General features: G+C 40.6%; 1 protein-coding gene across 1 annotated transcript in view; it reads left to right on the top strand.

Moving 5' to 3' along the window:
* The window catches only part of dock1 (dedicator of cytokinesis 1), a 176,730-nt gene that overhangs the window by 5,715 nt on the left and 153,979 nt on the right, over positions 1-17,036 (top strand). Inside the window, exons 2-7 of the mRNA XM_022742743.1 lie at positions 14,136-14,219; positions 14,547-14,587; positions 14,708-14,763; positions 15,463-15,559; positions 15,987-16,135; positions 16,706-16,841. Of these exons, the coding sequence (XP_022598464.1) occupies positions 14,136-14,219; positions 14,547-14,587; positions 14,708-14,763; positions 15,463-15,559; positions 15,987-16,135; positions 16,706-16,841 (563 nt within the window). The remainder of the gene's footprint in view (positions 1-14,135; positions 14,220-14,546; positions 14,588-14,707; positions 14,764-15,462; positions 15,560-15,986; positions 16,136-16,705; positions 16,842-17,036) is intronic.

Here is a 17,036-nt window from a genome sequence, read left to right as displayed (position 1 = left end):
TCAGTGAGATGAGGGGGAAAAAAAAAACTGATTTCACTTCCTTCAGGTTAACTATTAACTGATTGGTCGCCTCGGCTTGATGGTGGCAGACAGTGACTTTACAGGGCACCTTTTGTAGTGAAAGTTGACACATGTAGGCGTGGGCTTGCTGGGACCTCCACGACAAATACAATGAGCTGTGACGTTCCTTGGCAGTGTGTCAAAGACAATGGGACATGAAGTAGAAAGGAGACACAAACGCACCTGGGTTGATCATGTGGGTCGTTCCTATTGCTCGGCTACACAGGCCGGCCGTCTTCACTGGCCTCGGTATTGATTGTGGACATGCCAAGCAGCTTGTGCATTGTCTGAGAAGAGTCCTGCTGTGCTGTTTTATGCTAGCTTGACAGATGGCTAATGGTGTGTAACACGCCAATGTGAAACAAAGGTCACCGACGTGGACAAATGTTATTACATCATTTAGTTTCAGCTTGTTGAAAATCAGTATATGAGAACCTTTCATATTTCATCATGCCGGCAGTTAACATGGTAGTGTTAAGTGATTGATTCATAAACTTCAGCTTGGTTTAATATCTAAAGAGCTTCATCCAAAATGATAGTCACCTCTAAAATTGAACCTCCTAGGACAAAATGACCACTGGTACAAATATGTAATTCCCTGTTTATGGTTAAGTCAAAGCGTTTTCCTTAATGACAGAGTTAAAAAAACGAACTGCATTTATTATGGCGGTGTAGGGAATTTGACCTTCTTAGCCACATCAAATTCAGCGCCTTTATCAAAATCCAATCCAAAGGAGTGTTGTGTCATTCAGGGTTTCCAGCAGGTGTGAAAGGAGGTGCCAAGAAAAAAAAATTACAGGGGAAAATGGAAACCATAAAACTTATCTGATTGAACTAAACTCACATTTTAACAGCGTCTCCCTCAGGAAATTGTTAAGCCAAGATGGTAAACCACCCTGATTAGACGTACGGTATCTCTCCTTCAGTTTAAATATTAAATTATGGCCGGACCAATAGTCACGCTACAAAAAAATAGCCTTTCTTATGCAAAATAACACCTCTGCTCCTTTTCAATGACAGTTGATAATATATTGTATGTGAAAGTGAATTCGTTAAGTACGATGTTTGCAGAGGTTGTCTTTATAAGGTGAAGTGATCCACATGCACTATAAAACACTGTTGGAAGACCTGGTAAAATGACTGTCAGCAGCTAAGGCAGTTATCCAAACATAATTTTATCCTCCCTTTGGATCATTATCGATCCGTTATTTGTCAGTTTGCTTTCAAGCTATAAATATCTACTTTTAAATAAGAGTTGTAACATAAGACAGAGTAAGCAGCATAATTGCTTGGGGATGAAGTTTAATGTCTGGGAATAAAAACTAGAGGAAAGAATTGAGCGAATATCAAACTGTCAGCTCAGTCTGTACGGAGCATTCTTAACAACCTCTAGCTGAGCGCTTTAGACGAGGCTTTATTCTTATTCTGGAGTGATGAGCTTGCAGCTGAGCTGATGCTGTGCCAGGCTGCCAGTGGGTGAGCTGACACTGGACGACCTGTCTGTTTCTGTGGGTCAAGCATGGGCTAAAAGGACCGGCTGCCTGGGTAAACTCACTTCCCAAGTACCTCAGAAGACAGAGTCTTGCTGTAAGCTTTTGGCAGGTACGACTTAGGGTGCATGCATAACTTAAAGATGAGCGCCAACGGCGTCAACATGCAAGCTATTATTAAAGTCTCATAAGCTAGAGCACATTCTCCACTGAACATATTTATTTTGCCTAAGTAAACTTCCCCAGAGGTATGTTTTCCAGTCATTATACTGTATTGGTTTTGAGTCTTTAAATCCCAGATGCAGAGTTTCATGGGTAGCAGATATCATCAAGATCTCTGAGGCTATTCACTTTATAAAAATGTCAAAATTAATATCAGCTGCAGTCCATATTAATGTTGCATTTGTCACCTTTAAAACGTCTTGTGGGTTGTTTTGTGGACTTGTAATGGAGGTGTCAGTCATTGATTGTGGTTGCAGATGGGCTTGGGATTGCCACATGCAGCAAGAGACAGCCTTTCAGTACGGCTGGCATTTGATGAAATGGCCTTTTGTGTGTTTGTGTGTGTGTCTGTGTGTGTGTCTGTGTGTGTGTCTGTGTGTGTGTCTGTGTGTGTGTCTGTGTGTGTGTCTGTGTGTCTGTCTGTGTGTCTGTCTGTCTGTCTGGCTAAATACTTGATAAAGTCAGAGCCCTGCAGCTCAGATGTTGGTGGGCCCTGGAGGCAGTTTTAGATTTCAGTGAGTGGCAGCTCTACTCTGTGATCGACCTTTAGGGATTTATATGAAGTTGTCTCACCGTTGTAGCTGACACCTCGGTCTCCTTTTGTTTAAAAAAGGGAAGACAGAGATTGTGGAGACATGAAATGAATTTTCATCTGGCCATCATATTTTCTACCTGAACTTCAGCCCTTCCTCTAGTAACACTATGAAGTCATTTAAAGTGATACACAAACATCCAGTAACAGCAAAAAAAATCCATCTAAATACCTTGTTAGAACATCACATGGTGTACAAAAATGTAGGCCTGCAACTAATTCAATTCCCCAAATTATTGTTATTAAATTTATATCTATTTTAAATCTTATATTTTAGTGCATTCTGTATTTTATACTGCGGAAGGACCATGATTCAGTACTTGGAAGGGTTTTGTACGTGCCAGACTTTATTAACAGAACAGCACAACCATGCTTTTGTGCATTTCAGAAGTGATAGTTAAAAATACCTCCCCTGCTTTTGAAATCAAAAGCTCAACAGTCATCTGTGAAACCACAAGCACAACCTTGTAACCTATTGAGATACTGAAAGTAAACAAGTAAATAATGCTCTGCAAGCAAGGCAAAGGAATAAGCTATGGTATAAAAACATAACTAGATGCATGCTGTTTGGTTTTGCTGCAAACTGCAAATTGTTTCAGAGAGGTCACGTCAGGCCTGCGCTGCTCCAATTAAGTTGTTAAATGAAAGAATTGATGGGGTTAGTCAAGGTGTTGATATAATTATTATTCTAAAAACTTTTTCTTGCTTCTTTAAAGCTTGTGCAGATATGTAGGAGATCAAATGAGAATTCAGACTTTTGTTGCTTTTGTTGGAAAAGCGGTGGAGTCCAGGTCTATTTCAAATTGGAGACATCCAGCCAGAAAATCTGTCTTAACAGTCATTAATGTGGAGGTCAGGCTCATCCGACTCAGCATTGGTACTGCAATAAGACCAAGGTTCGCTATTGTATTAAATGTTTTATTTCAAAAGGCCAAATAATGATGCTGTCAGGAGCCAGTACACCGTGTCCGATGCTCTGTCAAAAAGTACTTCTGCTTCTTTGTAGTCACGGCGAGCGCGGAGTGGTAGTTAATTTCAACATTTTCGAGTGTTGAGGCCAAATGAATGGTTAGATCTTTGTTTTCTCTGGGTGACTAAACCATTTGCCCCATGTGGCAAAGAGGTTCAGTGGATTACACTGGAAGTTAATTGCCTTCATCTGTTCCAGCAATTTAACACAGAACATTTTATAGGAGTGTGTGATGTAAAGTTGAGCAGGTATACTAACGCCTAATGGCTAATATTAAGAAACTTTCTCCTCAGCTAAATTGGAGCTAAGTGTTGCTGTTGCAGCCTCTATTGTATCTGCTCACTTGTCAGTTGTCTTTTTGAACGTTCCTTGCTGTGAAAGAATGTCTGTGCCTGGTTTTTAAGATGGTTTGATGTTGGCAGCTAGTGACTCCAGGCAACCTTTCTTCCTACCATTTTTATTACTGATCTTCCCAGCCTTCTTCTTTTCTGTGGGACATTTCAGAGTATTGATGCCACACTGCTCTCTCATCACTGACAGTGTGACATCTGCTTCAGTAGAACACAACCCTCAGCTCCCTGATTAGAAATAACAGCATGAGGAGCAGATCCTGGGCGTTTTTTATTGTTGCATATGTCTGATTTGCTCAACTCACGCTCCTAGGTGCAGCAGACACCACCTGATGAAGGTCAAGTGTTGCATCATATGCTTGTCAGTGAAGTCTCATTCTTGGCAGAGAGCCACCATTGAGGTTTCAAAGTAAACTTGCTGAGTCAATTACAGAGTTTCCTCAAATATTTGAAGGTAATTATGCACTCATTAGCATTCGTATCACAAGAGATGTAACACAGGGCAGGAAATAATTAGCTACTTCTTGCTGTGCAAAAGGCTAATCTGTGTGGATTCTGCCAATTTATTTCCCCATGCTGTGTATCGGTGCGTAGATGGAAGAAAAATATAACCCTGAGATGTGTTACTGTTGCTGTTTAACATAAGTTGCTTTTGTAATATCACTGTGAAAACAGAGAAAAAGGTAAATCTTCAGCCTTCACCCAAGTCTTGAATATTATTTTCAAGATTATTTTAAATGATTTGCCCGCTGAGTCGATGAGTCACAGAGAAAGTGTTTCACAAGGCTCCTATTCATTCTACAGCTCATGAGATGTGTGTGCAAAGTGCAGACGGGTTTGCTTTGCAGAGCCAGTGGAGATACTCGTGTACCACCACAAATAACACCAGAGATCACTGTGTGAGAAACTCTCTGTGAAAAGCTTTGCTCAGTGCTCTGTAATAAGCTAGGTTCTGCTCTCTGTCCCTGTTGTATTGGGAAGATGATTTTCAATTAAAGGAATAACTTGGCTCTGCAGAGGCAGTGGAAGCAAAATTATCGGCTTGCGTTAGATTGTACCCTGAGGCCTGTGTTGGAGCTGGGCACATGGCAGGAACTTCTGCCAAAAGGTATTACTGCTGTTGGCATCTAGATCTGGTATGTTGTAGATCTCCACCTGCTCTTCCCTTCATTTTACTTCTCTCTTCAAGCCCCAAACCCTCCCACACTTCCTCTGCTGTACATAGATTGCAGTGTTGTGTTTCTCCATTTACCTTATCATTTATTTAATTTATTTTTTTAAATGAGGTATTGTTAATCTTCCTGCCGCCATGAAAAGCGTCAGCATTTCCTCAGGTCGCCTTTAAGGGCCTTGTCCATTGTGATACGGTAATATCTCAAGTGGCATTTCCTGCTTGCTTCCAGTCAGAGGGAGGAGAAATCTGGTCCTGCTTGTCAGCGAGAGTCCTGGGGCTTTCCTCTCTCGCAGCTCAGCTGCTGTCGTATTAATTTCAGGTTAATTACAATAGCATTATCTCCACCCTCCAACTGCAGATAAAGCTAAAAGGCTGTTGTATATAATTGGTTTAAGAGGAAAGAGGGTGATTTTGTTGGTATTTCACAATCCTGGGTTCACTGTCTGCATTTGCCTCTAAATAAGAACCATCAGGCTTCTGTCTGAATGCCTAAACCTCTTATTAAACCCTATTAGAGAGGGACTTTAAATTAATTATCATGTTTTCCCAGCCTTGTACGTCACTGACAAAGCTCTTTCTCCGTCTGAATGTTACCAACATGCTGTATAGTTGATTATTATGTGACAGGATGTATTGCAATATAAACCCCAGCGGACTACATCGCTGTGTATTTTAATAACACACTTAGTGGCTTTCATTTCTTTTACAATGTTTGAAATGATATCCATTACTGAGGAGTAGAAAATAATTAAGGAAAATGGGAAGTATTGTGATTTGGCAGTCCTTGAAATTTTCTTAGACTCCCTTTAAACAAGCCTTCTCGAGTGCTCCCAGCATTATCAGTGTTTTGCTGATACTTTTGTGTTCACCTTTAGTCTTGCCAACTATTGTGCTACAGGGATACCTGAGTGCTGTTGTGAACTGTGGGAGTTTATTCATACAATTATCCCCTGCTAATGGGCTTTGTTCACACTCGGCAGCCTTGACACACTTAGCCACCTCCAGAAACACATACAAACCTGTGTGTATCACCCATGCCAGAACAGGTTGGGACTATTGCTGACACGATTATTAATTAATTAGTTTATCATTTTTGATAATCAGTCATTTAAATCATTTATTAGGCTGTTTCTAGCTTCTCAAATGAGAGGATTTGCAGTTAATTTCCAGCGGAATATCTTTGGGTTTCGGGAAAGTTGGTCCGACAAAACAAGACATTTGAAGATTACTCCTAAGGCTCTTAGATGGGACTTCTTCACAGTTTTTTTCTGATATTTCATAGGCTAAGTACAGCCTGTGAGATAAAAACCTATTAAATGAAATGTAATGAAGAATTTTTGGGCTTTTCGTTTGCCTTTATTATAAAGCTGACAGTGGAGAGATTACAGGACATGAGGGGAGAGAGAGATGGGGAATGACATGCAACAGATGTCCCAGGCTAGAGGTTTATGGTCGGCACCTGAACCTCCAGGCCACAAAAGTGCCCCTTTGTCCCATTTTTAAGAGAAATCAGCACAATATAGTACATCGTATTATATCTGGACAAATGTAAGAATCAGTGTTTTATCTTTAGCTCTATGTTCTTTTACCTCTTATGGTACCCTGTGGAGTTTTTTCTTGTATGGAAGTGCTTTTTATGAGTGGGTCCCCTCTTTGTTTACATTGTGCACATGCACAAGGATGCACATGCATGCACACGTGGGTGATGCGATTCAAAGTCCTACCACCTTGGCTTTGCAAATGTTTTATTAGAAAGGAAATGCTTTCAAGACGTTTGTTAAACCACAAAGATGCACACAATCAGTTTTGATGAGTAACACTGAATGTAAACATAACTTCTGTTTGTTTACAGGAAAACTCCCATAGATATTTTTTGTTAACTTTTGTTATTTAAAGTTGTTCAAAGCCAAACCTAAATAGATTTGATAAAGGATTTGAAATGCAGATTTTATACTGGATTCAGGAGGATTCGTTAAAATGCTTTTGAACCCCCTTCAGAGACATTGCTTTCTTTAGTGTGCAGGATTGTTAGTGTTGAGAGTTTGTGACAGATGAGTTAGTTAGAGTCCACAGACAGTGCAGAGATGCAGTAGAAACGTCGGGTCCTTCTGCCGCCCCCCCCTCCTCACTTCCCTGGCCAATATTCCTACCATTATCCTAACAGAACTTGGCAGATCCCTGAAGAATACCTGTCAGCTCTGCAGTAGAGCTCGCTTCAGCCAGCTAGGTCTTACCACCAGCAGAGCTCATCAGGAAAACACAGTGAAGCACCTGCAACAGCACCTCACTCACTTGTCCCATACAAATGACTTCACCAAGTTGATGTCAGACAAGGGCCTGTTTGTTTAGTAGTCATGTCCTCTAAAGGCACCTAAAGGCTCTAAAGGCTTGTTTATGAAACATTTTGTTGGACTTGAAGCAAACTCCAACCCCAATATAGGAATTCATAGAATTTAAAACCTTGAAATCACTGACATAACTGGGACATAGACATTGTAGTGTCTTCACCATCACTGCACCAGTGTCTAAAGAATTATGGATGTGTTTTAAATGAAGGGACATTTTAAAAACTGAGCCCTATATGAGACATAGTTTATACCTTCCCTCTAGAAAGTTGAATTTAACCCACTATGCCCTACAGTGAGGTGATCCTTCAAAATGAAAGTGCTCTCTGTTCTTATAGTTTATACTTGAGATGCATTAGATGTGTGGTCAGATCTATAATATAGTTATGTAGTCTCAGGCTCTTAAGTAGTAAGAGGTATATAATTTTACAGGCTGAGCTCTCCAGTCAGTCTGGGTTAGTAATTTACAATCACATATATCCTTAAGAGAATACAGTAACGTGTGTGTGTGTGTGTGTGTGTGGAACCCCTCTCTGCTGACTCCATCGTCTTGCCTCAACCCATAGTGCAGCTGGAGTGTAATAATCATCCTCTATTCAGTCCTGCTGCCTGGTAAAGGGCGTGCTGTGTGCTTATTGAACTCCTCCTCATTCAAGTTAAGCACTGTATTAAATTCATATTCTCTTGCTCAGTATTACTGTATATTGCTATTTTCTCACTTTCTGTTTCTGCACTCTCACTCTGTCTCACATAGGGCCACTTGGGCTATTTTGTCCACACTCTTTCACACAAGCAAGGCCATAGGCATGTTTGGGATGATAATGAATTGTGTAAAAAAAAAAATTATACACACGTAATTATCATTCTCAGTTTTCATATCAAGTGTCAGTTTTGTGTCCATGAGCGCACCATAGACTTGGGAATTGAATGTCACATGATCACCTCAAAAGTTTTCAGTTTTTCAGCAGCAAGACAGCAACATAAACAGAACAGAATGTAGCCAAACAAATGTTCCTTTCAGGAGCCAGGTAGAGCTGCAACCAACAACTACTTTTATAACAGATTAATTTGCTGTTTATTTTCTCAGTTAATTGATTGTTTTTCTTTAAAATGTAATGAAAATTTCAGTCTAAAACCCAAAGATATTCAATCATGTTTGACATAGAAAAGCAGCAAATTCCCACAACTGAGATGCGGCAGCTATGGATATCGTTGCTTGAAAAATTAACAAATTATTCATCATAGTTGCAGATTACTTTTGTGTTAGTTGAAGAATTGAGAAATTAATTGTTTCAGTGCCAGATCCAAAGATAGATTTGACTGGATGACACTGCACAAGTCCTCAGACTGCCTGTATTTATAAAAACCCTAATCTTCCTTTTATGTAAGGAGTCTGCAGTGAATCCACATTAGGCCTTTAAATCTTGGGAAATATTGGGGAATATAAATAGGTAATAAAAATCTATCTAACTTAATATTAGCTTGTTAAATGTCTTTATCTCTCCTCTGTTTCTTTTTCTCTTCTCTCTCCTTCTCTCTCCCTCTCATTTCGGCTGGGTGTCGCCCCGTGTCTCCACTTTATCCGTCGTTTCAAATTAAAAGCCCTCTGCAGAGTCGTGTAATTGCGACTTCATGAAATTGCAGCGGCGGCAATTATTTTAATGTATATAAGAGAAACACTGGTTACAATTCAATTTAAAAAAAAAAAACAAAAAACAAAAAAAAAACATTTCTTGATTTAAAACTCATTCTCAATTAAATCCAGTTTGCCAAAAATTGTTCTCAGGGGGTCATTATCAGACAAACAGGTTGCTCGGGAGAAATGCTTTGAAATTTTTTGGCACAGAGCACGAAGTGAAGATTCTGAAGACAGCACAGATCAACTGTCAGACTACAACACACAAACAGTGAGAGACAGCGGGTTCTGAAAATCAGTCAGTATTCGTGAGTGCTTTCTCTCATCCTTCTCTTCCCTTCTGGTGACAGTGAGAGCATCTTCATTAAATGCACCTTGCATTTCTGCATTTGATTTCACCTTACTTTCTTACTATATGGAGTACCATTAATTGTTAATTATTTGAATCGTGTTTGAGGCCCCATATACCTAAAGAGGCATAAAAATCACCAAAGAACTTTGAAGACATCATGTGACAAAATGTCTGAGTCAGATACAAATGCATGTCACTACACCGTTTTTAAATCCAAGGTTTCTGGGTCCTTCATTAGTCTGACTTTTACTCCCACTCACTTACACAGTGGCTCCTATGCCATTTAATGCGTACCATACAGTGGAATACTTTGAAAAGACTTTTAAAAAGACTCAATTCTGACACCCTCTCACGTCTGAAGACAAGGTGTCATAAATCACAGAGATTTTAGTCTCACACTAAGATTTTGTAAAGACTGGGGATCTTGCAGGGTCGCTATTTGCAAGGCTATAGCTAGCTTCCTTTGGGATTATCTCCCATCATGCTCTTGGTGAACATTTACAGGAAGAAAAATTGTTTTTTCAAACTTTTTGCTCTTTGAAATGATTATAATTATAATTATATAAAGTTAGTAACTCAACACTGTAATTGTCATGATTTTCCCCTAAAATGACTGTGTTCGGACTTTGTATTTATGATTTCCTGTTTTATTTTGAAATTATTTTCCTTATGTCCAATTATCCTTGCCTCCTCTATGTATTTAATGCCGGCCTTACACCAAATGACTCACATTCTTTCTCGTCCCAAGAGTCGCCTCCATGCTCCCTATCAACTCAGTTTGTAACTTCCTGTTTGGTGCTGGAGAAGTTGACAGTGTTCATGGCATTGAACGTCACTATTTCCATGAGCTAAGACTAAAAAGTTAAGATAATATCTTTGATTTTATTGGAATGCCAAGACAAGAAACAAAAGGACGGTCACCACCTCACACTGTCAACTCTAGCAAAACGTTCATGATTTTATTCAGACATTGGAAATTTGTCTGATCATTTGAAAAGTATTTTGGCGTAAGGCCGGCATTAGTTGAACTTGGAGCTCTGTCACTCCGGCCAGACTTAGTTGCTGCAGAGATGTGATGTCGTGGCTGGACAGCGCATTTTGACGTCACCCACCTTCTTGGAGACATTGCAGGATTTGCCGCCCGTTTGGCTCTTGGAAAGCCAAACCCAGTCCAGGCTGAGAGCTGCCTCATGCCTCTCTCCGCTTTTTCCCTCCTGGAGAATCCTCTCATCTGGGATTTCCTGGCTGGCTCTCTATGCAGGCTCACAGCCCACAGAGACTTTATACAAAACATCAAGAGGCTCGCTCTCTTTCCAATGGGCACTTTCGACGCACTTCTCTTTCCTCCCTTTTTTCCCACCCACTCATTCATCAGTGTACTGTATTCTCATCTCGGTGTAATGATATGTTATACTCTATGTGGATTAGTGCAGGTTATTAGTAAGCCCAAAGTGTAGAATTACAATCAGTCCAATGTTTAGATGAGGCTGCGAATAATTGTGGAGAGGGCGTAGACGTGCGCTGGCTAAGTGGATGGGTCTGTAATCTGATTCCTCGCTCGTTTCCTCTGATGATAATGTTCTCCGAGTTTGCACAGCCTTATGCAAGAGGTTATGTATGGTAATGAGCCCCCAGCAAATAATGCTGCTGTTTATCCTGTTTCCAGAAAATCATTTGCATGCCACACTACAGGGAGAATATAGTCCACTTTCTCATTGTCTTCTTCCTCTGATGAATTTTTATCTCCCTCACTGCTTCCTAATTGACGTCAGTTTACTCTTGTGTATGCAAATACAGGTTTATGAGCAATCAGAGCTGTCATTCAACCCCCACGAGACACGAATCGCTTACGTTGCACTATCATCGCCTCATGTCAAGGTTGTGTTTGATGGTCGCGATTTAGTCGGCGTCTTCCCGTGTTGTCGTTTGTTTTCGTTGCGTAATTGCACCTCTCGCCCAGTAAGAATCTACCCCTGGCTCTCTGGGCTCCCGTTTGTTTGATATGAACCTCGTCTTATTGGAAGTAATCACAGGGGCAGTTTTTAATTTTCTGATGAATTATTAAGCTTTATACCTCTATCAGAGCTGTTTGTTTGGGCTGCTCTCTCTCAGCACCTGCCATTTAGATAACATGCAGAATCAGCTGGACCTGCGGACCCGCTTCCAAACAAACACACAGATGCAGCCGTTGATGGCTTTATACGCTTTTCCTGGCTACTCTTAATGATAGTTTAATTGAGCGCACCCTGCTGTACAGTGACCAGGCTGCTCTCTAATGGCTGCACACAGATTAATCCCACCTCCCTTTCCATTGTTTCATTGCTTTCTCCCCCCTGTAGGTACCTTTTGTGTCTCAGTGTGGTACCACTGAATTCATTTCCTGGGGTCTTTGTTCAATTGTCAGCCCGTGGCTCGTGTTCTGGTGGATTCGCTGGGCACGTCGGATTGTTCTGGGGGATCACAAAATGCATTGTGGACATGCACGTGTATATGCACATACACTTTGATAACAAAACGGCCCAGGGTTGAATGAAACAGGCTGCTCGGGGGCATTTTAGGCCCTCCCTCTAAATAGTGAAGTGTCCGACTAAATATACTGAATATTATACAAACTGTCATTTTTGAGGTTGTGTTAACCAAACATCCCATGATATTTCTTTAAGCCAGTGCTGGTGAGTGTTTACTTTATCACTGAAAAGTCTTGGCTTTTATGTTGTCATTAATTTTGCAACATTTGCTCTTGTCAAATCAAACTTTTTTTCTTTTTCTTTTTTTCTTTTTCTTTTTTTTTTTTACATAGTTTGCAACTGATGTACCAGTAATTTGCCTCTTAACTCTGTGACCTTTTCATACCCTTTATAAGTTGCCTTATGTTGCGTTGATTGCTCAATTATACAGTGTTACAACATTGTCTGACCTCCTCTATAGCAGACACATACTGTACTGTTAATTGGTTTTCTGTGTAATAAGAGGTGCCTTTGAAAGTGTGATACAAGTCAGTGCTTCATTCTTTTAATGTTTTTGGTCTGTACAGAATCAGAAATCCAAATAATTTGGCAGTTATTATTTCAGTTCAACAATTAATTACATCATCCTTGAAGAATAGGTAATTATAACCACTTTTTTATTTTGTCTGACTAGTAGTTAAAAACTTAAAGTAGCACCTCTTAAAAAAAAAAAAAAAAAAAAAAAAAAAAAAAATAGTTGCCCTCCGTGACTTTCAGATAATTTGTCACAGGAAAGACCTGCTGTGATCTAATGTGTGGGAGAAAAATACATAAAAAGATTTCACCCCTTTTGCAAAAGTGACAAAAACAGAAATGCTTTGTTCTCGATAATTGTCCACCATTACAGCTTAAGAGCTAAATGGAAAAAAAGAGCTTAAAAAAAAAAAAAAGCATTTCAGTGTACCACCTGATATGTTAATGAAATATAATCAGCTCCTCAGATGGCAGGTGACTGTGGGAGAAAAACGCTCGATTCATTTGATGCACCATCAGCATGCTGGGAAAGGCTCCAGCGGCCGCCCTGCAGGCGAGGGCCCTTTTTTTTAATTAAGTCGTCATTCACCTCTGGAAACCTCTGCTGAAGTGGTCCCGTGTGCGCTCCCTCTGCAGGACACACACACACACACACACACACACACACACTCACACACACACACACACACACACACACTCACACACACACACACACACACACACACTCACACACACACACACACACACACACACATACACATATATATATATATATAAGACGCACACACTAAGTGTCATTTCCCCTCACAGGTGTCCTCTCAATACAAACACCTCTGTCTCCACAGCCACCTGTCATGCTGTCAGTGTATAGATTGTGTTTGTGTGTGGGCGCCCTTGTAGCCTTTCTCAAAGACAGGTGTCGGTCATGGCTGGTTTGACAGCGACGCCTTGTTCACCTTTCACTAAATGAGAGAACAAGTGTCACCAGTCAGGATTTTTTATTGTCGTTCTAACTTCTAACATGACCTTGACATGTCGACGCAGCTCTGACAAAAGACGTGAGATGCTGTGCGTGTCGGCTCTTGGATCAATGGCACCAGAGAGAACAGCTTGCTAATTAGAGATTTCACTTTTAGCCTAGGAGATTTATGTTTTTTTTGCCATGTTTGTTTGTTTGTTTGCAGGATATCTCAAATGCTTGTTAAGAGATTTAGATGAAATTTGGTGGAAAGTTATGCCCAGCGAATGAGTGATTTGGCTTTCGGAGCGGATCCAGTGATGTTTTCTAACACTGCAAGAGAGAGATTTCAGCGTTTCTCTCATGAAATGCTGCGAGATGTGTCAGATCTAGCCACAGTTATCTACAGTTGAAAACTTTGTAGTTGCTTTGTAGTTTTGGCAACTTGATCGAACCTGTCAGAACATGTTGGTGATTTCCTCTGCCTTATTCTGTTGACTCATGTTTATTTAGCATTACAAACCCTGTAGACAAAAACAAAAAAGTATGCCTTTGTAGTGCTGACTAGAAAACCAAAAAAAAAAAAGAAGCACCTTCATGTCAACTGTTTGTTTTTTAGTTTTTTTTTTCTGAGAACACCCAAGAACATCAGGAGTGCTGCAATAATTTACTCTAACTCTTAGTCTCCGTGCTGTAATTCTGAGGAAATCTCTTTTCCGCTGGCATTATTGTTATTTTGGCATTCTCCCTCATTACTGGTTTCTCTTGAGTGGGCGACGGAAAAGTGTTGATATTACAGCGTCGATAGTGCCAGGCCCAACCGTCACTTGTGTCAGACGGTGTGGGTGGACATCCCGTGGATGTGTGATGCCTCTACTACACATCGCAGTGGCACGCAATTAGCGCCACGAGGGAGCCAAATCCTTTATTGCCTTCTTTTTTTTTTTTTTTCCTCCTCCTGTAATATCTACTCCTCTTATATTGTCCTCTGTCATCTCTCCGCAGCGATCTATAACTACGATGCCCGGGGAGAGGAGGAGCTGTCGCTGCAGATTGGAGACACAGTGCACATACTTGAGACATATGAAGGTGAGAGCGGGCTTACTGATGACACGCATGATCAGAGCTGACACGCCGGCGCTTGACATTATTTTCCTGTCATCACTTGTACCGTTTTTGTTTTGTCAAATTTTCATCCACATGTTCAATAAGATGATATATTTAGCAGTGGCGATTATGATGGTGTGTTCCTGTAAATGCAGGTATTAGCAAACCCCGCACACTTCAGCTGGCCTGCTAGTGTTTCATTGTGCATTCATTTATATTCACAGTGTGGGTATTTTCAGCTTTAATGTTATTCTTTAATTTATATTGAATGATAAACTTACCAACTTTTTTTTTTCTGTTCTCCATCAGACTGGTACAGAGGGCATAGGCTGAGGAGAAAATCCAAAAAGGTGAGTGGCCTGTAAACAGTGTAAACAGCTTTTGTTGCTTCAGTTTTTCGAGCTGTTCAACTTCTGTCGTAGTTACAACATATAATGTGGTCTGCACTGCATTATCTCTTCCTCCTCCAGGGAATATTTCCTGCTTGCTATATACACCTGAAAGAGGCCACAGTCGAGGGCAGTGGGTTAGTATTTCTCTACTTCTGCTTTTTGAATGACGTGTGAATTTTTTTTCAAGCAAGAAGATTGCTTCTTCTTTTGTTGCATTTGTGTGTTATGTTGCTGGTGACAACAATGAAAATCAAGTAGGAAAAAAAATAAATGAGAAGTTTGACCTACCAACTTATTTTCTGACCCACCGAGGCGCTTGTTGGCTAAGTCGTGTTTCGACAGCGTCAGAGGGTGTTTAAGTGGAGAGGTCTGCTGTTGATATGATGTGACATGTGTGTTTGTTGTTCCAAAACTCATTTTTAAAAAAATTTTTTTTTTTTAAAGTTTTTTCAGTTTGATCCGTCTTCTTTGATTTCCCTTTCACAACACAACAAAAAGATAAACCTCAAACTTCAAAGTCCATGAATTCAACAGAGAAGCTTGAAGATTTATTTATTTATTTATTTATTTCGTAGAATTATAACTGAAGGATTTGGACAAAGCTGTGAAATTAATCTGAATTCACTCGGATAAAAGGCAACATGTTTAATCCTAACAGTGGAAGCAACATATACGCGATGATTTTGCTTGGAATAGAAGACTTTTGAGAGACTGATTTTCCTGCCGTCTCTCCTCACACAATGACTGTGATCAGACACATTGTGTCAGTGTGGAGAGGAAAGAGCAAAAACGACACACAGTCACTGGATCCAATTTGTTTACTATCACTGCAGGCAAAAGGAGACGGTCATTCCCACTGAGCTGCCACTGGTGCAGGAGGTCACCACCACACTGCGGGAGTGGGCTACAATATGGAGGGATTTGTATGTGGTAAGCCAGCCTGTCCCCTCCCAATGGAAACACACACACACACACACACACACACAATCACACACACACACACACACAGTGCATGTGGCAGAGCTTATATATGGGCTTATCACAGACATGTATTGCCATATATCTGGCACATATAATGAAAAAAATGATGTGCATAAATGTTTGATATCATGCATCGCTACATATCTCAGAAAAGATTGAGGGATACTTCATGTAAAACAATAAGAATATCAGCTGAACCATTTTGATAGATATTTTGTTTTCAAATATTGTCATCTGTGTCAGATTTTTATATTTCACAAAATTTTATTAAGTTTGGCTCAAGGTAAATCCACCTGGTCATCAATTCATCAGTTTTTTATTCACTTGCACTGTCCTGTACTGCTTCTAAATTTTCTCCGTCTGTTTCCACTGACAGGGGGACAAACGCGAGATGTTCAACTCTGTTCGTGACATGATCTATGACCTCATCGAATGGCGTTCCCAGATCCTGTCTGGCACCCTCCCACAGGATGAGCTCACAGAGCTCAAGCAGAGAGTCACCTCCAAGATAGACTATGGCAACAAGTGAGGATCCAGTCTTTAGAGGCGTTTAGTCGTGTCCTTCCCTCCCCACAGCTTATATCCCTTTATCCTCATATCTATCCGGGAAAATGACTCTTGTTGGAATAGGTCAGCAGTGTCAGTCAATAGAAAATGACAGGTCATCACTTAGCTGCAGGAAAACTGGTGGGATTTAGCTTCAGCAAACCGTAGTGTATTCCATCATGAAATGACAGCTCTTGCTGTGTCTGCAGTGGGCCTAGAAAATCGGTTGAAAATTAAAATTGTGAAGCTCCATTCTGCTCCGGTGATGAAACTTTAAACCTTTGGTCAGGTAGAGAAAAAGGCTTTTGCCTCTGCAGAAGCAGGGATGAGGTGATGAACTACATTGACTGCATGTTGGCAGCATTCTGGCTCCAAAGAAGAAAGAGTTGAACAAAACAGGAGAGCTCTGAAAGACAGCTAAAGAAGTATTATATGAGGAAAAAAATATGTTGTGTGCTGTTTCCTCGCCCACAAATGCAACCATGCCTTCACAATATTTACCTTAGTGTGTTCTGGCACTCGTTAACTCTCCCCCATTTTTCACGCAAGGTACCTGGATCTCGATCTGGTGGTCAGAGACAAAGATGGAAACATACTGGACCCAGAGCTCACCAGCACCGTCAGCCTGTTCAGAGCACATGAGGCGGCCTCTAAACAAATTGAGGACCGCATCCAGGAGGAGAAGGTAAAAATAAAGAGGGGCCCCGGTCCCCCTCCCTGTCTTAAACACCATTTTTACACCTGCAGCTAAACTCTGATCTTTATCCAGATGGTACATCAAAGATGAGTAAAAGCACATTAGTGCATGGTGTGAATGAACATGTACACAGTGTGATCTGAATGTAGCTGCATCTTGATCTTGTTCTTTCTGGCTCATTGA

The sequence above is a fragment of the Seriola dumerili genome, unplaced genomic scaffold (assembly GCF_002260705.1).
Source record: "Seriola dumerili isolate Sdu_G_001 unplaced genomic scaffold, Sdu_1.0 BDQW01000068.1, whole genome shotgun sequence".
Taxonomy (NCBI): domain Eukaryota; kingdom Metazoa; phylum Chordata; class Actinopteri; order Carangiformes; family Carangidae; genus Seriola; species Seriola dumerili.
The sequence above is the reverse complement of the archived record's forward strand: the minus strand, read 5'-3'. Positions and strand labels throughout refer to the sequence as shown.